Below are 23,829 nucleotides of genomic sequence, written 5' to 3'. Positions count from 1 at the left end.
AAAACAATTCAAAATTACAGGAAGAACAAACACAGAAACAGTTAGCGTAAAATAAAACTTAACCATATATAACAGATAAACAAAATAGGCAAAATAAATACTAGAGAAATTGGGCCCCACAACTCTTGCTGGAAAAAACCCATGTCGAAATATACCATTGTTATCCATTAGAGACGTTTTGTAGTCACTTTGGTTAGGGAGCGAGGAATCTAGCACTAAACACACGAAAATCCCATGGCTGAGACATCAGCTAGTTTAAATACACCAGAAGATTTTAAAGTATAAAGGCTTATAGTTTGACGAATAATATGACGAAAACAAAGTTTTATTCTTTTGAACTGAATTCATGATTTATTGTCTCATTTTTCTCACGTAGCCGTTTAGTAGGGTGAAAACGTGACGATTTTGCTAGTACATGTACACCATGTAATGTTAGTTGGAAGCAGTTTGCTAGCAGCCATTAACCCTTTTTTAATAAAAATCAGTAACTTAATAGTTTTGCTTGTTACATAAAATAAAATTGAAGAGGATGCCTGAATTGACTAATACAATCGGAGTTGGATGAGGTGTAGACTTGATTCAAGTCTTAGATTATGGTTATTCTTCTTCATCCCAGGCACGAAAAACGCCCCCACATTATTAGCGATCACGCGGGCCCTAACGCGCAATCTCAATACGCACACGTTTCAACGTGTGCAGGCTGTGTATAAGTAAACTTCTTAATTAGTTACTGTAAGTCGACTTGGTGAGATAAATTATGTCAGTAAGTCGACTTACCATTTTATCTAAGTCGACTTGGTGAGATAAATTATGTTGTTAAGTCAACTGATTGTTTTGAATAAGTCGACTTAGCAAAATAATATGTCGGCAAGTAAACTGATTCCACGAAATAAGTCGTCTTGATGAGATAGCGTATGTCGGTAACTCGATATGTCGGATGGCACTCCTGGAGCTCCGTACCTTTTGCCAGTCAATGGAAAATCACGCCATGTGCACGCACATATGGCACTGGCGTATAATGTGTAAACAAGTTTGAACAAGCTATAGACACGAGGGGTATGCTGCGTTAGGCATAAACTCTTAGGCCAAGAAAATATACAAATGCTTACTTTTGAACGTAAGACAAGGTCAAAATGGGATTATGTCTGCGAGGCGTTTACGGAGTTTCGAATGATGATTCCGATGATGTATTGATTATAAGAATCCCCTGTGTAGATCAGAAGTAATGATTTTATATTAATAAACAACTTTGAATGACCATCATTCAAGAACGGTTGACGTCATCATGACGTAACTTAAACGGTTTCCTCTCCTTATGAATATCTAACTTTGTGTGAAGTTTCAAGTTCATACCAGTTTGGAAAAGGTGCTTTTGTTAGCGGACAAGGTATTTTTGAGTTGGCCGAACAAACTTAAAAATACACTAGACTCAAGTTTTTGTCATAACAAAAACAAGGTGTTCGGCTTCCGGGAGTACAAAAATACACCCTGGTGGACAATTATCAAAGGAAAAACCCATGAAAATAGGCCTTTTCAAAGCATTTTACATGCACTTCCAGTTTAGAAAGGTCAAAAGGTCAAGAAAAGGTCACCAACATATCCATTTTTGTGAAGTACGTAAACCCCTTTCATATGATGTATAGATTGTCAAAATAGCTTTTGTGGTTGAGGACATAGGAACTTATGAATGATGACGACTGGAGAAGAGACTAACTAAACGAAAGGGAAATATTTATTGAAAACGCCTTGAAAACAGACTATAAACGAAGCTGATATAATATTTTTTAAAAGAAGTAAATAAAAAAAAAAAAAAAAAAGGTTGCTTAACTTCACTGATCGGACGAGAACCGGTGTGATCAACGCAGTACGGTAGTAGTCAAAACAACAAATGTATTTTTGACGAAAATACACAAAAAATCTGATTTGAACCAGAAGACAAGGTAAAAATGGGGTCATGTCTGCGAGGCCTTTGTGGAGTTTTTAACGACCTTTCCGATTATGTATCGATTGTAAGAATCCATCACGTGCATCAAAAATAATGATTTTTTGAAATAATAAACTTTGAACTTTTATAACTCAAGAATGGATGCCGTCATCATGACCTAACTAACACATTATTCCACTCCTAATGCATATCTAACTATGTGCGAAGTTTCAAGTTCATACGAGTTTGGAAAGTGTGCTTTTGTTCGAGGACAAGGGACGAAGAGAAGAAGAAGATGAAAATCTGGATTGTTTTATTTATTTGTTTGTACTAAAGTTTTCTTTAATCCGGCAGTTTATTTTAGCAAGACCACTCCTAATTGCTTGGGCCTTATACTTTAACCATTCTGTTTTCTTTGAATGTTTTGTATTGTAACATCCATGTCTGTGCATGGATGTAGAAATAGATTAGTTTACGTGACGTCCTTTCCTACTAGAGAAAGTTTAAAAGGGCTTATGTTATTCCAGAGATTTTTTTTCTTCAAAGTATTTAAATCAGAATAACTTGGATAGTTGTTTTAACAAATAATCAAAACAATTGATGATTATGCTAAGTTCAAGAAGTAATAGATATTGTAATACTGACGTGAATTCCGTGGGCCCAAAACGCCCTTCACCCGGGGGGAGTGGTCGATCGATGCAACGTCTCTATTCTTCTCGGTGTTTAACCAAAACATGACCAATGTTCGTCATTTTGTACTGTTGTTTTCTCACATAGTTAAAAGTCCCATGAATCACTGAAGTAGCTGGCCATCTCAGCGAAACTTCGTCTTCAATTCCACATTGACCACTAAGCCATCAGAAGGGTAACATTTGAACAATTTGACGCCGAAGATTGAGAGGAAATCATTTTCGCAGCGTTCTGCATAAATAGAGCTATACAGCTCTAAATAATAGAGCTATATAGCTCTATGCATATCACGCTATGGCACAGAGTACAATAAACTTGGCAGCATGCCACCAAATAAATGATGCCTAATACACTACACGTGTACGACACACGTAATACGCACAACCAATGGGGAAATTTCGTAGTTCTTTATACATGAAATTATGAATTTTCAAACTCGATTTTGAACCAGAAGACGAGATCAAAATGGGATCATGTCTGCGAGGCATTTACGGAGTTTTTAACGAACTTTCCGATGATGTGTCGATTGTAACAACCCATCATGTAGATCAAAAGTTATGATTTTTTGAAATAATAAACTTTGAAAATTCATAACTCAAGAATTGATGACGTCATCGTGACGTAACTCAAACGGTTTCTTCTCCTGATAAACATATAACTATGTGTGAAGTTACAAGTTCATACAGGTTTGGGAAGTGTGCTTTTGTTAGAGGGCAAGTAGTCTTGGCCCAAGACGATGGTGCTTGATTCTGGATAGTATACCACGCGCGGTTGAATCGCCAAAGCGCGCCCGCCACGGTATGATTTAGTTACGTGGACGGCTCGAAATCTAGACTACACTCTGCAAGCTACCATCGTCTTGGCAATCCTGCAGCGCTGTGTTAACTTTTTCATTGTTTTCTTCTACAGCTTTCTGTAGAACCAATCAGCGTGCGATCGTTGTAATAAATTAACATAATGTATTAGTTGACCCCGGGGTCATTCATGTTATGATTACACGGCATTGGCAGTTCCGTGTTTGTCGTGGAGGAAAAATCGTAAGAAAATAGGAAATATTCACGATTATGAATGCTAAAGATGAACAAGTGAGCCGAAGCTATATTGATCTGCTATCTAGATGGCAATTAATGAACGACTATGTCACTATATACCAGCTAGTGCCCTCTCTGCGGACGGTCTGGTTTTGCGATAAACTCCGCCAGTTCTCGTGTGCTTCGTCTGCTGCATGCAGGCAGCAGTTGGACCATGGAGGTAGGATGTCCGGGTGTGAATAAACTATAGGGAACTAGAGCATGATACCACATACGACCAACGTTTGCAACTGAGCAAGTCATGGATCCCAAGTCATTATGTAACTGTCAGTGTCACAAAGTGGTGAGTGGAGAGAATCTTGTTTATATTGATCGAATCTGTATAGAATTAGAAAACGTAAAGTCATACATTTGTAAGTAGTCATTGTTTGTCATGTTTGAATACTTCAAAACTTGTTGTTATTCATGTAGGTAGACCTCCTTCCTGCTAAATAGCAGTGCTATTTCATCATGCGAAGCACAATTTTCTTGTGTCTCACTTATGGAAGGGCAGCTCGTAAAAGTATTGCCTCACCAAAATCCACTTCGCATTCGCATTCGAAGGAAGTATGAGCCTACTCCTTGGTTTTGTTTCGGTTTGGAACGAACATAGCCCAGCTTTATGTGAGATTGGATTTGTCTGACTCGAGTCACCAACACTTCAATGCACACAGATACATATCCCTCGATTTGAAAATGGCTCATTGGCTGACATTTTTTTTTTTAACTTACTTTTTTCTTCTGTGCACAAGCAATTAACACTTGTTTGCAATTGCTATAGTTGGGTTGATTGATGATCGTAACCCTCGCTGGTCAACAGTTTAATATTAATAATCAAAACAGATATACATTTTACATTAAGCTTGATGCAGAACAAGTTTAGTACAATGAGACCCAATATAATCACTGAACTTATTCTATGATTTGTATTTGTTTCATTCTTCTGATAGGGCACATTTCCAGGAGAGGAGTCTGCTTTTAGAGAACTGCTGCATGTCCACCTTGGGAGTACTGATACTTTTTAGGCCTCGTCTTGTCAGATGAATGGGTAGTCGACTGCTCTGCAATTAAGGAATGGAGTTCTTGATTCAAGAGAGACAAATCTGTGACAGAATCAAGATTCAAGCGTATATAATTGTGGAAGAGATATTTTGCTGTTTTGCAGAGGAAGTCTCAAGAGAAAAGGAAAAGATGGAACATCATATTAACTGTCAATCAAGAAAGACGTATGTGAAGAACTGTACTCTACATTTTGCTGCAAAGTTCCACCACTGTATCACAATTTATTGTCGACATGTATCATACCATACCAATACAGAGATTGACTTTCAAGACGAGTTTACATAGCTTTTTCAACACTGTGGGAACTGTGTGCATACTCTTAGCAACCGATGCTTTTGGACTGGGGTTGATGTTTGTCATTATTTTGAACACCAAGATGAAAATGTACAACTAAGTGGAAGAGTTGGGCGAGATGAGCAACATGGTCTTTCAACTGCCTATCTAAGACACAGAGAATCAGATAAAAACTGCATTGCACCCCACAATGTAGAAGAGTGGTCGTAGGCTCAGCCGCTCACACAAGTACATAGTACAAACAGTATTGTGTATAACTGCTGTGCTACCTGTGCACTGTAAATGCTGCTGTGGGAAAGCCTGTGATTGGCGACTAGTGGTACGCACTACGATTGATGTCGAAATCGCAACTAGTTATTGCTTAGTCGAGTTGCGACTGCCATTATTCACCTACTCCGTAAATCGAGCCACCACAACAACTAAAATACTTGCGACTATTCCTGCTTGCTGAAAAAATTGTGTCCCTCACAGTCACGACTTTTCATGACAACATAATTTACCTATGAAACACAACCAGACATCAGTAAGCCTGGGCCACTAGTGTAAGTTACTACTCGACTAGTCACACCTCAAAAAGTCATGACTACGACACTAGTCACGACTTGTTTGCCGCAGGGGCAATATGGTAAATTTCGTGCTTAGAGGATTGAAGGATTGTCACTGGTGTCACTGACTGTGTTTCGTAAAGAAATTATGTTGCCATGAATAGTCGTGAGCGATACAATAGACAGTTCACCATACAGGAAGTTGTTACTATTTTTGTAGTACACGATTATTCAATTAGGAATTAAAAAAAGTAGTCGCAACACGATTAGTGATTTTAATAATCTCGACTGTGCGACAAGTTTGACACTGTCGCACTAGTCACCCAGCCCTAGACATAAAGTGACACAATCCTTAAATCCTTTCAGCGTGAGTTTTACTCTATTGCACCTGCAGCAAATAATACGTCGCAATGCATTTTGGGGCATGAAAAATGACTAGTGTGTTGAAGTTGCGACTATTTGAGGCACGAATAGTTGAGAAGCAAATTTCACTAGTCGCTCAGGCTTTAATTGTGGGGTATCGTTGTTACGATAGCCTGTTTACAAACCTGATCATTTTAATAGCCACTGTTCTGTGAAGAATTTGTGTTTGGCAATAAAGAAATCAATTTTATGAACAAGTAATTTGTGTTGGCCTTTATTTAGAAATAATTTTAATTAAACTGTATCAATTGTTTTTAGACACAATACATCATTGTTAATTATAACATACTATTAGGTATTCATGTGATTGTGACACAATTAGTAGCCCTAAAGTTTAATACATGTGCAAAGTCATATGAGTCGATGCCTGAACGACAATTAAATTGTACATGTACAGTGAATAGTGTTTGCTGTAGTAAAACTACTATATACGGTAGTATCATGGAGGTTTGTACCTCCATGTGAGTATAATCATGGAGGTACCTCCATGGTATAATATATGCACTGCGGGTAGTTCGTCTGTCTGTGGTTCATGTGATCTGCCCACGAGAAATCAATCGGGAAGTATAAAACCATAAAACAAACACGACACGTAACGAAGATGCAAGCATTTTGTTTCTTAATTCCTCCTTAGTCAGTTTTCTCTTAGACATTCTGTAGTCAGCTATTCTTCAGAATAACGACAATAATTATCATTTGGTTTTCTGGGAAAAGGGGATGTAGAATTTAAATCCCTGCATTGCGTTCTTTATGGCTAGGCAAACCATACTATATCACTCGTTCGTCCCGAACGTCCGACCGTGGCCCGACTTCATTTCATGCTGTTGGGTGCTGCCATGTTGTTCACATATTGAATATGCATTACACAACCTTGACAACGGCCTTATTTACATAATACGGCAACGCCCACAGTGCACGCAGCACTGCAGGATTGCCAAGACGATGGTAGCTTGCAGAGTGTAGTCTAGATTTCGAGCCGTCCACGTAACTAAATCATACCGTGGCGGGCGCGCTTTGGCGATTCAACCGCGCGTGGTATACTATCCAGAATCAAGCACCATCGTCTTGGGCCAAGACTAGAGGGCAAAGGACGGAGATGTATTTTTGAAGAAAAATATACAATTGCAAACTTTGACCTTCCGGTACGAACGGAAGGAGGGGTCATACGATTTTGACGTTAACTTTTCAAATGTAGTCCCAGTCTTGATCTATCAGATGCGTAATTATGAATATCATAACTGTAAAATTCGAAGACATATAGCAAAAAGCAAATGGTCACTTTTTGAACCTAAAAACCTTGTAATTCGACACCTGATGACGTCATCATGACGATACTAAAACGGTTTCATCTACTAATGAATATCTAACTATGTGTGAAGTTTCAAGTTTATGTGAGCTTAGCAAGTATGTCTTTGTTAGCGGACAAAAACCACGGAGAAAAAGACGAAGTAAAAAAGAAAAAAAACTAGAGATTGAGAGTTTGTGAACAAACTCAAGGTGTTCGGTTTCCGGGAGTAAAAGCCTGGATTCAAAAACAAATATTATACCTTGCTTTGTTCTCAAGATTTGTAATAAATGATTAAAATTACAAAAACTGTCAAAACCACATGATTACGTCATTTAGTAAAAGTGTATGTTTGGTGACGTCATCGGTAATATTTGTTTTAAACCAGACCTTTGCCAGACTTGTATGGTGTGATGGTAAAGCATCAAAGGATGTTTATTTCGACCTAAAAGACAATCAACCACGCCTTTTCAAATCATTTCACAGTCACTTCCCGTTTAAACAGGTCAAAAGGTCAACGAAAGTTCACCAACATATCCATTTCTGTCAAGTACGTAAAGCCCTTTCATATGATGTACAGATTATCAAAATAGCTTATGTAGTTTAGGAAATATGAACTAAGGAAATATTGACTGACGACTGAAGAAAATACTGTAAGGGGCATGTATTTTTTAACCGCCTTGAACGAAGACTATTCTTCATGAAGCCTTTTCGCGCTCTATTGATAATATTTTAAAAAAGAAGTAAAAAAAAAACGTGGATCAAAAATAATGATTTTTTGAAATAATAATTTGAATTTTTATAACTCAAGAATGGATGACGTCATCATGACCTAACTAACACATTATTCCACTCCTAATGCATATCTAACTATGTGCGAAGTTTCAAGTTCATACGAGTTTTGGAAGTGTGCTTTTGTTCGAGGACAAGGGACGAAGAGAAGAAGAAGATGAAAATCTGGGTTGTTTTATTGATTTGTTTGTACTAAAGTTTTGTTTAATCCGGCAGTATTTTTTTAGCAAGACCACTCCTAATTGCTTGGGCCTTATGCTTTAACCATTCTGTTTTCTTTGACTGTTTTGTATTGTAACATCCATGTCTGTGCATGGAGGTAGAAATAGATTAGTTTACGTAACGTCCTTTCCTACTAGAGAAAGTTTGAAAGGGCTTATGTTATTCCAGAGATTTTTTTTCTTCAAAATATTTAACTCAAAATAACTTGGATAGTTGTTTTAACAAATAATCAAAACAATTGATGATTATGCTAAGTTCAAGAAGTAATAGATATCGTAATACTGACGTGAATTCCGTGGGCCCAAAACGCCCTTCACCCGGGTGGAGTGGTCGATCGATGTAACGTCTCTATTCTTCTCGGTGTTTAACCAAAACATGACCAATGTTCGTCATTTTGTACTGTTGTTTTCTCACATAATTAAAAGTCCCATGAATCACTGAAGTAGGTAGCTATCTCAGTGAAACTTCGTCTTCAATTCCACATTGACCACTAAGCCATCAGAAGGGTAACATTTGAACAATTTGACGCTGAAGATTGAAATGAAATCGTTTTCGCAGCGTTCTGCATAGCTATATAGCTCTATGCATATCACGCTATGGCACAGAGTACAACAAACTTGGCAGCATGCCACCAAATAAATTATGCATAATACACTACACGTGTACGCCACAAGTGTTACGCACAACCAACGGGGAAATTTCGTAGTTCTTTATACAAGAAATTGTGAATTTTCAAACTCGATTTTGAACCAGAAGACGAGCTCAAAATGGGATCACGTGTGCGAGGCATTTACGGAGTTTTAAATGAACTTTCCGATGATGTGTCGATTGTAACAACCCATCATGTAGATCAAAAGTTATGATTTTTTGAAACAATAAACTTTGAAAATTCATAACTCAAGAATTGATGACGTCATCGTGACATAACTCAAACGGTTTCTTCTCCTTATACATATCTAACTATGTGTGAAGTTTCATTTTTATATGTGCTTGGAAAGTGTGATTTTTTTTAGCGGACAATCGCCGCTAATAAGCAGAATGGATGATCACTGGAGCGTGCTCTGCTGCACCGCTAATACACTACACGTTGTGTGTATGCCTACGTGCAATGTTTATGCACATACCAATGGGGATTTACGTTGTTCTTTAGACGTGAATTTTGAAATTTTCAACCTCTCTTTTGAGCCGGAAGACAACATCAAAATGGGGTTATGTCTGTGGGGCGCTCACGGAGTTTTCAATGACGATTCCGATGATGTTTCGATTGTAAGAATCCCTCATGTAGATCAAAAGTTATGATTTTTTGAATTAATAAACTTTGAATATTCATAACTCAAGAATTGATGACGTCATCATGACGTTACTCACACGGTTTCTTCTCCTAATAAATCGCTAACTATGTGTGAAGTTTCAAGTTCATACGAATTAGGGAAAGGCGCTTTTGTTAGCGGACAAAGGACGTGGAGAAGAAGAAGAAGAAGAAGAAGAAGTATGAAGAAAAAAAAAAAAAAAACGAACAAAAATAAGAGGTGTTCCGGGCTGTTGGCCCGAACACCTAAAAAAAAAAAAAAAACGAACAAAAACAAGAGGTCTTCGGACTCGAGTCCGAACACCTAAAAAAAAAAAAAACCGAACAAAAACAAGAGGTCTTCGGACTCGAGTCCGAACACCTTAAAAAAAAAAAAAAACGAACAAAAACAAGAGGTCTTCGGACTCGAGTCCGAACACCTAAAAAAAAAAAAAAACGAACAAAAACAAGAGGTCTTCGGACTCGAGTCCGAACACCTAAAAAAACAAACAAAAATAAGAGGTGTTCGGGTTGAATACCCGAACACCTAAAAATACTGTTAAAACAAGATATAGGCCTATCAAGAAAAACCGTTAAATAAGAACAACACGCAATCAATGTTATTATGATAATTGTATTAGGTAGCCAATACAAGACTAACTAACTTACAAAAAACACAATGTGCCTCGTGGATTGTATTCTGGGAGTCTCAAGAATTCTTTAGGTACTTCTGTACAAGAGTAAAAGAGTTTTGTTAAAGGAAGTGGACACTATTGGTAATTGTCACAGTTGGTGTATCTCAACATATGCATAAAAAACAAATCTGTGAAAATTTGAGCTCATTCGGTCATCAAAGTTGCGCGATAATAATGAAAGAAGAAAACACCCTTGTCACACGAAGTTGTGTGCGTTTAGATAGTTGATTTCGAGACCTCAAGTTCTACACTTGAGGTCTCGAAATCAAATTCGTGGAAAATTACTTCTCTCTCGAAAACTATGGCACTTCAGAGGGAGCTATTTTTCACAATGTTTTATACCACCAACCTGTCCCCATTACTGATCACCAAGAAAGGTTTTATGCTAATAATTATTTTGAGTGACTACCAATAGTGTCCACTGCCTTTAAGGCACAAAAGCCTTGGCTTCACCTAAACCAATTGTCCGTATAACTATCGTGTTTTACTGATCATAATAAATCACTGTGAACTATAATTGTTGTTGTATGATCTTAATTTAGTGTGATGTGGTGACCTTTGCGTTACTTATAATTCACAGGAGTACGCGCCGGGCTTCACAAGAAGGAAGTCCATGGTTTCTTGAACCGCAAGCATAACAAGTATGATATGTTATCATACAGTTTTTTTAATCATGTGTAATTTTTCCCCATGTGTTTGCTTTGTTCTAGGGGGCCTCTATCCATCTGTTCAGACCGTTTTTGAATGTTTTGTGTTCCCTTAAACATAATGCACTTGAATCAAACGGACTTTGAAACACGGGCTCACCAGGTAACACAAGTTAACAGTTATTATATATACCGAGTCGGAAGTTTAATGATGGATTCTCCACTGTTAAATTATTTTTTATAAATTTATTTTTTATAAATTTAGTTAACTGAAACACCACTGCATAATCCAGCACTGACGGTTAAACACAGCTCTGTCTGCCATGACCAACTCATCTGATTTCCGAGAGTGGGGTAAAGAGATGGTAGACTACATTGCTGATTACATAGAAGGTGTATCTGAGAGACCACCTCTATCTAAAGTAAAGCCTGGATACCTGAGGAGTTTGATTCCTGACGAGGCACCACAGTACCCGGATAAGTGGCAGGATGTTATGCAAGACATTGAGCGAGTCATCATGCCAGGGGTAAGCTATAGACTTGCTTCCAAGTCTGTGATCGTACTTTTAGTCAGGTTTTTAGCACCCTCTTGCAGATTAACCTTCGCTTATTAGGTGGGGACTTTTGCTTCCGTGGCTGATGCAGAGGAATCAAACCAATCTCTGTTTTCTTATATCCATGACTGACTGCTGATTAGTTTCCAAATGACGATTTCTAAGTGATAATTTCTCTGTCCACGAACTACAGGTAACTCACTGGCAGTCACCGCACTTCCACGCCTACTTTGCCTGCGGTAATTCGTATGCTTCAATACTGGCTGATATGTTATCGGACGCCATTGGATGTATCGGATTCAGCTGGGTAGGTTTGCCGATTTAACGGCTACGTTCGAATTAGCGGCTACAGCTACGGCTACAGTTACGGCTACGGCAAGACTACCGCGTCATCATGCATAAGCAACACACTGTAGCAACAGTTGTAGCAGTAGATGTAGCCGCCAATTCGGATGCGGCCTAAAAGATGGATTGTAATAGACGTCATTGGCCGCAATCTTTGATGAATTAAGAGCACGCGTGAATTAAGAGCTATCATTAGGTAGGTTAAGCTGCAACAACGTGAACGTGAACGTGAGAAATAGTATACACGTGAAGTTACCACTGTTTACGTCAGGTACATACGTGCAGATTTGCAGACGCTATACGTGAGCATGCAATAAGCCCAAAGTGGTGACTTAAATAAACAATGTGTCTTAAGATTGAATCACTTTTACACTCAGATTTGCAGTCCAGCTTGCACAGAACTGGAGATGGTGACACTAGACTGGCTAGGAAAAATGCTTCAACTCCCCGAATCATTCCTTACATGTACTGAAGGCAGCAAGGGTGGAGGAGTGATTCAGGTATAAAGCAAGTCTGGACTTGGTCAAGTTTATGATTGTGTGATTAAAACACTTCAGCCGGTAACATTTTGCGAACGTCCAATCTCCAGTGTATGTTCAAACAAAGTGAAACGAGTTTAATTAAACGCGCTCTCTACCCAGAAAAACACACCAATTTCATTAATTCTGTTTGTGAAGCCATTGACTCTCAGAAAGATGAGCATAATCTTTGAAAGAATTAACCAAAATGGAGAGAAGACAAGGGCACCCAGGGAGTGTAAGTTTAGATGTCGGTAGAAAACTCAAGAGAACTAATATTCCAGGGAAAACTCACGCTGTAAGGTGTGCAGGGACTGAAATCACAATCCACATAGTGCCCCATTCGAGCCAACGAACATTTTTTTTTTTTTTTTTTTCACGGAGGGAAAAAAAAAAAACCAAAACCGAACACTACATTGGTAGAGAATACTACCACTGTAGACCGCCAAGCTAGACCGGCAGATAGGGCATTTTGAAACGTATTGGTTTTTCAGCGGGATTAATTTTGCATCGGGGATAAAGTTAACATCTATTCAGATGTACTTTGTGATGACATTTGATTTTGTTTTGTTTCAGGGAACAGCGAGTGAGAGTACAGCTATGGCTTTACTTTCAGCTAAGATGAAGACAATAAATAAGCAGCATGAACTGGACCCAGACAAAGACCAATATGAAATCATGTCAAAGCTCGTCGCTTATACATCAGAATACGTAACTATTTTTAACTTAGTTATTATCAATATAGATTTTAATTTGATTTTTGGAGAACTATGGTATTGGAGAAAAATATTAACGAGTTTAGTTTGAGCTAAAGAAAATTGGACTAAAGAGCATGACTTTATTCTGCAAGTACTCTCCTTCTTCATTTGAACTGGCACCCATCAGGTCCCGTATTGAATACAAAATACTTCTTCTCACCTTCAAACGCATCCAAGGTCTATGCTCCTCCCTACCTATCTGAAAGTGTAACTATCAACCATCCCGCTACTCCCTACGCTCCTCTCAATGCATCACGCTGAACCACCCATCTCCCAAGACGCTGCCCACACTCGGTGATAGAGTTTTCACTACTGCCGCTCCCAAACGATATAATAAGCTAACAATATCTCTCCGTAATCAACGATCTATCAACATCTTAAAAAAATTGCCCAAAACTAACCCATTCTGTTAACAATATAATAGTAAAGCACTTGAACATGTAATGGAAAATGCGCTATATAAAAAATACATTATCACAATTTGTATATTTTAGGCCCATTGTTCAGTAGAGAGAGCGTCATTGATCAGCTCAGTCAGAATGCGAAAGCTTCCAACAGATGCTAAGTTTGCGCTACGAGGGGACACACTGGCACAGGCTATCAAAGAAGACAAGGCAAATGGGCTCATTCCTGCATTCGTAAGTTTCATTTTTGTCACGCCCTTATCACACCCCCTTTATTCAGCCATAGCCGAGCAGCCTAGTTCAACGGACTCAAGCTCGGGTGTTGTCAACAGCAGACAGAGTACGGGTTCGAACCCCGGTCACGACTCTGGTGCCATTGAGCAAAGTAATAAAACCAATCCATAATTGCTTCGTAAACATTTGGGAAGGTGTTGCAGTCTGCTCTACCATCCATGCTCCTAGCGGGAGAAACCAATGTCTCATCACGACAGGCAAAATACTTGGATCTTATATGTTTTAATTGTAGTTTATTTTCCCCCGGTAGGTTTGTGTAAATCTTGGGACTACTACATCGTGTGCCTTCGACAATCTGGCAGAAATTGGGGCAATATGTAAGCAATCTTAACATGCTAATGATAACATAGTGATTGGCTTACAGTTGTAGTTTTTGTGTGTGTAAATAAGGGAATAAAAGGGTAGCGACGAGTTCTTTAACGGCCGTTTAAAACCGGCAGGGTCGTTGCCGTGTGATAAAAGCCCTAGCCGAAGGCCGTAACGAGAAACGTTATGCATCATGACTAGCGTGTAGTTTCCGAAAACAACCGGTTATAAACATCTCTAGCTGGTTATTATCGACCGTTTAAAGGCAGTGGACACTATTGGTAATTACTCAAAATAATTATTTGCGTAAAACCTTTCTTAGTGACGAGCAATGGGGAGAGGTTGATGGTGTTAAATATTGTGAGAAACGGCTCCCTATGAAGTGACATAGTTTTCGAGAAAGAAGTAATTTTCCACGAATTTGATTGACCTCAAGTTTAGAACTTGAGGTCTCGAAATCAACGATCTAAACGCACACAACTTCGTGTGACAAGGGTATTTTTTCTTTCATTATTATCTCGCAAGTTCGATGACCGATTGAGCTCAAATTTTCACAGGCTATTTTGTTATGCATATGTTGAGATACACCAACTGTGAAGGCTAGTCTTTGACAAATCACCCGATACTCCACATTTCTGTTAGTAGGTAACGACAGCAAAGGGTCATTGGAAGTATGGCACTTATCAAACACCGATTACTACCTCGTCTCCCTGGTAACCATGACTGTAGGTACCTACCGAACACCATGAAATTTGAAAGTCTTGGCTCGGCAGCCCATGCGCGCGTGCGCGACGAGGGTTCTTCTTCGTCCTATCGAATGGGGGCGTTCTTCGCATCATGGCCGCCGTTCGTGGAAAAAAAACGACTTTTACCGGGTTGGGTCGAGTTTTTGCCTAAAATGTGTCCCTTTTCTTTCCTGTAAATCAAAAATAGTGTCCACTGCCTTTAAACACCCCACAGGACGCGCTCTCCACATATAGGAATAGTGAATCTGTCTGATGTATTTATGAATAAGAATTGAATAATGTGCCTTTAGCTGTTCTGTTCAGACGACCCGTAACTGACAGTGTGTCAGGTATACTCTAAATGGGAGGGCTTTAAACGTGAAAACAAAGGATTGCAATTGGAAACCAATTCGTTTTTAGATTTAAAAATTAACTCTTAGATTTGAATTTATAAGAAGTAAGGATTTATTTTTCAATCATAACACTGATTGGTCCCTAATAGGAGACTTGTTGGTGGCACTTGTAAGCAGCAGACTTGCCAGGTATAGCCATTGTTCTTTAGAAAAATGAGCGTGCTCAGACTGACGAAATAATGGAAATTTACCTGTCTGCTGCCACATAGCGTTTAAGAGTCTCCCATTACAATAAATTCAATTCAATTCAAAAATGGTTTATTAAAACATGCATAGCAGTTTAAAAAAAACAGTTGCACATGCAAGCATCGAATATAGATTAACTTTTAAATCCCTCCCATTAAGTGTAGGCCTTCGCTTTAGACAGTGAGCTGACTAGTAACCGACCACAATGTAAAGCTGGGCCCAATTTCATAGAGCTGCTTAAGCAAAATAAATTGCTTAAGCAAACAAATCTTTGCTTTGTAAAATCAGATTACCGGCTAAGACTCCACTCAATTGTTATGCTAAGTAAACAACAGCGTAATATAAGTCACGAGCAATGTACATGGCATGACATTTTTGCCAGTAACATGAGTAAAATAAGCAAGCTATTTTCGTGCTTAAGCAATTTTTTTGCTTAAGCAGCTCTATGAAATTGGGCCCAGTTAGTTAGCTCCTGAAGACGAGCAGAGTATACTGTTCGAAAAGTCGAGACCAAACCGGCTCTTTTCAGAGCCAACACTCACCATAAGAGATTTACACATGGTCGTACACGCAAGTTTACTATTTATTTATAGTTTCTCCTCAATTGACTATTATCAACCGTTTTCCTGTGTGTTGTGAAGTTTGGGCGTTTGGGTAGAAACAAATTGCTACACTAAACGGGACGTTATAGACCTTTGGTTATCACTCTTATGGCAATACAAACTTTTGGAAAGAACCTTTACACGACATCAGCTTTCGATAGTATAAAGCATTATTAGAACAAGAGATTATTGTTACGCCCCCAAACTTGAATCTGACACCTCAAAAACAAGGCCACCTTTTGAAATTGATTTTGTACACGTTATTTATTGTATGCATCTACATTAATATTAGATTCAAACAACTGGACGGTTCCAAACAGGTATACTTTGCCTTTTCAGGAACTGGACACCATTTGTAATTTATATTCACAATAGTTGTTAGCATAAACACTTACAATGGAGAGCTGTTGGTAGTATAAAACATTGTGCGAAACGGCTCTCTCTGAACATAGTTTTGTGAAAGCGTTTATTTCTCACTCAAATAATAAAAGACTTCAGCTGAAGCCTTTTATGATGCATCTGAAGCACACAAATGCGCTAGGGTGTTTTTTCTTTCATTATTCTCTTGCAACTTCGAAGACCAATCGAGTCAAAATTTTCACAGGGGACTTGTTGACTATGTTGGGATACACCAAGTGAGAATACTGGTATTTGAAAATTACCAAAGGTGTCCAGTGCCTTTAATATTGACTGATAACTTTGTTGCAGGTGAACATGAGAACATCTGGTTACATGTAGACGCTGCGTATGCCGGGACGTCGTTTATATGCCCAGAGTTCCGGCCTTTGGCAGATGGACTGGAGGTTTGTAAAATGCTAATTTCCTTCCTAAAATAATGTGCACTTTGTTATTTCCAGTTATCAAGGGGAAAAACAAACTTGTATTCATGAAGTTCTTAAACATGGCTTTAGGAAAGACGCTGGTCTGTAAATACTGTTATTCTACGAGCTCATTGTAAAGTATCCCTTCATGTAGGTTCAATATGGAAAATGTGAGACTTTTGAACGGTAGGTGGCAGCAGGCTTACCAGGTAATTTCCGTTGTTAACTTCGTTCTGAGCACGTGCACATTACCGATAACAGTTATGATTTACACGTCAGTCTACTGCCATAGCGTCTATAAAATTTTCCCGTTAATTCCGATCGAAAACCCAACTTGAAACCATACTATAGGTTGTAGTCTGCTGTGGGAGTTGCGCTTTGTCAACATCTGACGTCTGTGTGGCACCTAAGTGTAGCCCGAGCCCTAAATCTAGCCTGACCTAAATGTAGCTCTAAACCTGTACCTAAATGTCGCCCGGACCTAAATGTACAAGTTTGGGGTTACATTTAGGTCCGGGCGATATTTAGATACAGGTTTTAGGCTACATTTAGGTCAGGCAACATTTAGGGCTCGGGCTACATTTAAGTGCCGCACAAACGTCACACTTCGGAGCTCGTGATTTAACGCCACAGACTGGCCTGAAGCCTGAGCCAAACCCTGTCCATATAATTCCTCAACCTGTTCTGCACATTCTCGGGACCACATTTTGGACGAAGAGGCGCACTTCTATACGGATTGTTTGCTAGTTGTTGCGGTATGCTTGATGGGGACCTCTCACACGAGAGCGGGACTTGAATAAAGTCTAATTGATCAGGGGCTCCAAAATATGCAAAAGCCGTTTTATGAAACCCATACAAACTGCACTAATGACATAAAAGTCATGGGCAGACGTTGTATGTATTGTATTTTTAAGTTGATGAATTTGTTTACTATTCTTTCTAGTTTGCTGACTCTTTCAACTTCAATCCACACAAGTGGATGTTAGTCAACTTCGACTGTTCAGCGATGTGGGTTCGCAATCAGATTGATTTAGTGAGTGCTTTTCATGTAGATGCAACGTACCTTAAGCACGAACATCAAGATGTAGTGGTAGATTACAGGGTAAGATAAGGCGGTCGAGTTGACCCACTGTTGATCTTTGTTCACCTTTCACGTTAACCTTTCACGTTAACCCACCTAGGACCCCGATTCGGATCCCGTCAGGGCACTAAGTGAATTGTGTTTCCACAGTCTGGTTTCTTGGGGTTCCCTGAAATAATGTGTTGCATTCCTCCCGTGCCTGAAGCTAAAACTTGTTGTCTTCTCTTCACGGGGATATGTCTTGCCTTGTAGAGTGATTAAGGTTTTTTTCTGAGACTCTTTGGCTTCATGACCAGAATTAATAAGAATAATTATAAACACATGCCTTTGGTTTGTATTACCAACAGCAAATGTTGTAAAATATAAGCGGATAATACCTTCTTGTTCAACAGAAGTTTTAGCTCAAGTTAAAAAAAATCCCATCTGGTAAGAACAGCTCAGAAAGCTTTTCGATGATTTTGCTCAATTTCATTTTAGCATTGGCATATCCCTTTTGGAAGGAGGTTCCGGTCTCTCAAGTTGTGGTTTGTCCTACGGCTGTTTGGTGTGACTAAACTCCAGGAGCACGTGAGGAAGGTTAGAGTTGTTTTTGGTTTAAAGTGTACTGCTGTTTCGGTCTATGTCCATTCCATTCAATTCAATTCAATTCAATTCATTGGTATATTGTGCAAAAATCCACCTGTTTTCCACTGTTTGTATGTGATACTAATAATAGTATTTTATATACTGCGTGCGATCCGTCACTCAGTGACCCTCGAGGCGCTACAGCATTCGGCATTTTCCTGCAAGGTACATTTGAATTATGAGACCCACTCCTTTAACATACGTATTGTTCGGTGCTGTGGCACAATATGCAGCCAATCAAACCAACACGGGGGAGGGGGGACTCATTATCTTCACAATAAGTGCACTGAATTATTTTACGTGCGTTACACAACACACGGGACCAACGGCTTTGCGTCCGATCCGATCCTAAGGAGGAAGTGTTGTGGTCCTGCTTATAGGGATACAGGTGTCATAACCAGAACTTAACCCACACTCTATTGAACAAAAACACCAGCGTTTGATTCTGACGCTCTTACCCGCTGAGCTATGACACGCCCTAAGAGAGATTACGTATACCCTTTATTTGTTTATGTGAATGACTCGGGTAATTTGTGCACACAGTATACAATGGAAATTGCTCACAGACAGGCATTTTTCATAGGCCTGCAAACAAAATGTTTCGAAAAACAGAAAATAAAAACTTCCCGAAGAATTGCTAATTCTTCGAAGATTGAAATAATTGTCTTGTTTGCCGAGCTCTTTTATGCCGTGCTTTATAGTGTGTTTTAAGACTGCCTTATCCGATAACTTTGACTTTACAGCATGTGAGCTTGGCTCGTGAGTTTGAGTCTTTTGTCAGGCAAGATGACCGATTTGAAATCGTTGCAGACGTAGTGCTTGGGTTGGTGTGCTTCCGGCTTAAGGTCAGTGTCTGAAACTGTCTAAAACCATTGAAATTTCATGAGAAGCTCAAAAAAATTAAAACAATCTTTAGTAAAATTTACCCTGTGTGGGAAATTATATCAAAAACTTTGTTTCTATCCCATCTTCCCCTAATGTACCACAGGGATCAGTGGTAAAAACGCCATATTATTAAGTCAAAGGTTATAGTTCAGAGAATAAAGAAACAAGCATCTTCCTGGATTCACATTGCAACTTACATGTGACAACTGGTTTTAAAGGATTCGGGTACTTTTTCAAAATGTCCACAGATTTACATTAAACTTTCAGGGTTTGAAGATAATGATAGTGGAAAGCTTCCCTTCAAATATTATTAACTATAAGGTTGTGTAGTTTTTGAGAAATAAGTAAAACAAGTCACAAAATAATTTTGGTGTCATGAGACCAAAATTATTTTAGCATGTAAAATCCCCTTAACCAGTTATGATATTATACCAAAACCATAGCATAACTGGTTAATACGTTTTTACATGCTAAGACTGAGACGAAAATTATTACTTTTACTCATTTCTCAAAAACTACAGCACCTCAGAAAAGTGAAAACTTCAAGGGAAGCTTTCTACTATCATAATCTTCAAACTGTGTAAATTTAGTGTAAATCTGTGGGAATTTTGATTTTGGTTAGGAAAAAGTACATAATATACCCTTTAAAAGACTCGTCATCTTTCTTTGCGTTTGTTCCAAAATATAAAACTTTGTCCTTGGTTTCCTTGTAAAGGGGTCCGACACACTCAATGAAGAGCTACTTGACAGGGTCACAAAGACCGGAAAAATCTTCATGGTTGGAAGTCACCTCAATCAGCAGTTCATCATTCGATTTGCTGTATGTGCGGCTCAAACTAAGTCAGAAGATATATTATATGCCTGGAATGCAATCAAGGAGGAGGTAGATGGGCTGCAAGTTAACAATAACAAATAAGGAACGAATGGGAATGTTCAACTATTAGCCCTCAGATTCCCCTGGACCCCCACACCTCCACTATCTCCTGTACTGACACTTCAGTGAGCACACACTCCCAACAAACTAGTTCAAGGATCCAGAGTAGGTTTCAGTCTTACCATGCACCACCGAGCTCCATTTCCCGCTTTCGTGCATCTCCAAGGTAATCTGCATCATCAGTCCTTTTCAGCACGCAGCATCAGAGTCCAGCCTTCTCCAAAGAAAAGACCAGAGCATCTGATCCAAACGCCGAGTTGAAACCTACAGTTCTTTTCAGAACCACCGCAACTCTTTTCCATATCATCAGCCATAAGAAAACATCAAGGAAGTATCAAAAATTTTATAAATCATTAAAATCATGTCGAAAAAAACAAAGGTGAAAATTCAAAACTTAACCCAACGCGAGTTTCAAAATTCCGTGTTGTCCATTAATTTGTGAGTGCTGCAGATGCTGTTGGAAGCCGCTGTCACCATGCTTATTTACGTGGATGGAGTCGATGTTTTCGATGGAATACCGACAGTTTAATGTCAACAAGCAGCTGCACTGTATTCTGCTGGAACTTTGCAGCATTCTACCAGAATTTATTATGTTCAACCGTTCAAACTTTCAACCGTTCAAACTTTCAACCGTTCATTTCAACCGTTCATTTAAAGGCTACCTAAATGAAGTTATTTTTTTGTTACTCATGGTTTTTAGTACACTGTGGGTTGATTTTTCAAAAGCTATACCTATTAAATAAAATATAAGTGTTTTTGCTTCCAATTATAATAGAGCAATACTGTGTAATTTCGGGACGATTTTTGTGTTTGTGAATTTGTGGTTTTATACAAAGGGCACTATTTTGTTAAAGGAATTTGCAACGGGTGGACAACTCCTTTTATAGGAAAATGTAGTATTTTCCAAACAATTTGGAGGCTTTGGACACTTTTAGTTACTCTTAATAACTGTTAGCATAAAAATGTTTTTAGTAACGAGTAATGGAGAGCTGTTGATAGTTGATAAAACTTTGCGATAAAAGGATTTTGAGAAAGAGGTAGTTTCTCATTCAAGTGAGTGTTATGCATCTGAAAGGACACAAAGAATGCAACACTGGTGTTTTTCTTTCTTAATCTCTTGCAAGTTCGATGACCGATTGAGTACAAAATTAAATGTTCACGTTGTTTTTATATTTTATAAACGCATTTTGGGATACACCAAGTAATTATACATTTACCAAACGTGTGTGCCTTCAACAGGCCTTAATTGGGAACTTTGAACTGTTGAGAAATTGTTGGTGGCGTACACAACACTGATAATTATGGGCCCAACTTCATAAACCAGTTCAGCAGACAATTGTGGTTACCAAATCTTTCTGCTAGCAACAATTCACAGGGAACCACACTCAGAAAAATATTTACACAAGTTGTGTAAAAAAAAACATGTTTTGGAGGCAGGGGGTGAACCTGCTAACAGTTAGGTAAACTTTTACCAGTTCGTTGCAGGGTAAAACTTACACAACAAATACTTACAAACTTGCTTCGTTTAGGAGTAAACATATTTACCTAAATTTTAAGTAAACGCTAGATATGTAAAATATTACACATTGATTGCTGTGTAAACCTTACACTTTTATGACATGTAAAACTATTCCGCGTTACCCTTTGTATGGGTTAAAACTTTAATTTACCTTATAGCTGTGTAATTATTATTATTTTACTGTTTGTTTAGGGAAAAAATGTTTACTTGTAAAAACGTTTACTTGGATTGTGTGTAGTCGTACACAATTACATTTTTTTACCGTTGTACCCTTTTCCCGTCTGAACGTTTGAGTAAGGCCTTACTGCCTGTTCGTGCTCGTCGAGCAAGTTACAAGCATGGGGATTTTGCTCCTTGATGGACGTAATGAAAGGTGAGTTTCTCAAAAACAATTGCGATCTGCAGTCATACACAGACTGATGTGTGTCGTATCATTATTTGTTAGTTTTTACAACCATTTCGGCCTACATTTTTGTCATAAACTTGAAGGTGTCTGCAGCGCTAAAAAGTGGGCATGTGTTGTAACGTGTTGCAACATGTCTTGCTGCATCAGCACTATAGCGCTGTATACATCTTCAAGTTCATGGCAAACATGTAGGTCAGAATGGCTGTAAAAACTAACAAATGATAATACGACACACATCAGTAGATATGACTTTAGATCGTAACAACTTTTGAGAAACTCACCTTTTAATACGTCCACCTGGGAGCAAAAATCTCCATTCTTGTTACTTTTGCTCGCCGAGCACGAACGACATGACTGCATGGACTGAGACGTTTAATAGCATCTTGTCAAGCAGACACGCGCGGGCACACACGCGGGGAAAACATAACTTGCATGTTAACACCAGCATTTTTTCACAGTTCCATGTAAGACCTACCAATGCCATGTAAAGTTTCTCTTTACTTCGGTAAATCTTACATAACTTTGATTAACTGCAATACTCTCAAAACATGTTTATATTTTTTTACATTACAAATCAGTACATATTTTTGGCCGTGTTTTACTTAAGTTAGGTAGTTTCTTACATAACTTTTTTTACAAAACATCTTTTTACCATTTGTTTTCTGAGTGCAGTCACATACATAACCAAGTATGCTGGCTGGTAACTTGTTTCTGCTAGCGTATTCTTAGGTGCTAAGCATTTTCTGTGTTTTTAAAGGCACCTAGAAATAGGATTTCTTTTCTTTTAAACATAAGAGTATATGTTTATTAACAATAAAACAATTTTTTGAGTAATTGTTTGTCACGATTTATATGTTAAAAAAATTAATTAAGTGACTGGGGGTTGACTCCGCCTACCCCTTTTGTGACGTAGGAAAAGGAAGACTTTGCCTCGATCAAACATAGACCCCCCTCGATGCGTAGATAAGCACACGTGCAAAAGTACATGTTATTCTAACACGTGAGTTTGTACGCTGCGAAAAAGTTTTTTTTCTGGCATTTTTCCGGCAATGCCGACCAGGTGTATTGCTGCTGGATGCAGCAAAACAACTAAAGATGGGGTCAGTCTTCATCTGCATCCTGCAGATCCCAAGTATAGGCGGTTGTGGGCTGCGAAAGTCAGATTAACTAGAGCAAAGTGGTCCGGTCCGACGTCTTTTTCAGCGCTGCAGCGAACACTTAGAGCCGTCGTGCTTCGAATCCTGGATACACAACTCATTTGACATGACGAGAAGAGCCATTCTTAAACACGACGCCGTCCCAACAATTTTTCTAGCTAGTGGGAAGTCGAAGAAGGTATCTGAAAGACGTGACGAACTCAGAGGAGCATTTGCTGAACGTGAAAAAATTCGGGTAAGTTTGAACTTTGAGGGTATGTTTTTAGCTTTTGCCAAGTGACACGATTTTTTGTTGGTACCGTATGCGATTCACCGTGCGTGCAGGTCCTACGTGACCGTCCGCCCATTATACCGCAGCCA

At 38.8% G+C, this 23,829-nt stretch overlaps 1 protein-coding gene and 1 long non-coding RNA gene across 3 annotated transcripts in view; both read left to right on the top strand.

Annotated features, from left to right (window-relative positions):
- LOC139938381 (aromatic-L-amino-acid decarboxylase-like) overlaps positions 1–22,422 on the top strand; it is a 29,172-nt gene extending 6,750 nt beyond the window's left edge. The window contains exons 2-13 of one of the 2 annotated variants that reach the window (XM_071933854.1): positions 10,871–10,931; positions 11,203–11,464; positions 11,685–11,798; positions 12,214–12,336; positions 12,931–13,065; positions 13,607–13,750; positions 14,061–14,127; positions 16,751–16,845; positions 17,807–17,965; positions 18,422–18,520; positions 19,312–19,413; positions 20,169–22,422. In XM_071933854.1, coding sequence (XP_071789955.1) covers positions 11,261–11,464; positions 11,685–11,798; positions 12,214–12,336; positions 12,931–13,065; positions 13,607–13,750; positions 14,061–14,127; positions 16,751–16,845; positions 17,807–17,965; positions 18,422–18,520; positions 19,312–19,413; positions 20,169–20,369 — 1,443 coding nt within the window. In that variant the 5' untranslated portion in view covers positions 10,871–10,931; positions 11,203–11,260 and the 3' untranslated portion in view covers positions 20,370–22,422. The remainder of the gene's footprint in view (positions 1–10,870; positions 10,932–11,202; positions 11,465–11,684; positions 11,799–12,213; positions 12,337–12,930; positions 13,066–13,606; positions 13,751–14,060; positions 14,128–16,750; positions 16,846–17,806; positions 17,966–18,421; positions 18,521–19,311; positions 19,414–20,168) is intronic. The other variant, XM_071933853.1, reaches the window with a different exon arrangement.
- LOC139938571 (uncharacterized) lies at positions 3,413–6,209 on the top strand. The gene is made up of 2 exons (XR_011786174.1): positions 3,413–3,988; positions 4,635–6,209. It is a non-coding gene; the product is annotated as an uncharacterized lncRNA (long non-coding RNA).
- Positions 22,423–23,829: the final 1,407 nt, after the last annotated feature.

This window comes from Asterias amurensis, chromosome 6, assembly GCF_032118995.1.
Source record: "Asterias amurensis chromosome 6, ASM3211899v1".
NCBI lineage: Eukaryota > Metazoa > Echinodermata > Asteroidea > Forcipulatida > Asteriidae > Asterias > Asterias amurensis.
Note: the sequence above shows the minus strand (reverse complement) of the source record. Positions and strands in the feature narration are given on the sequence as shown.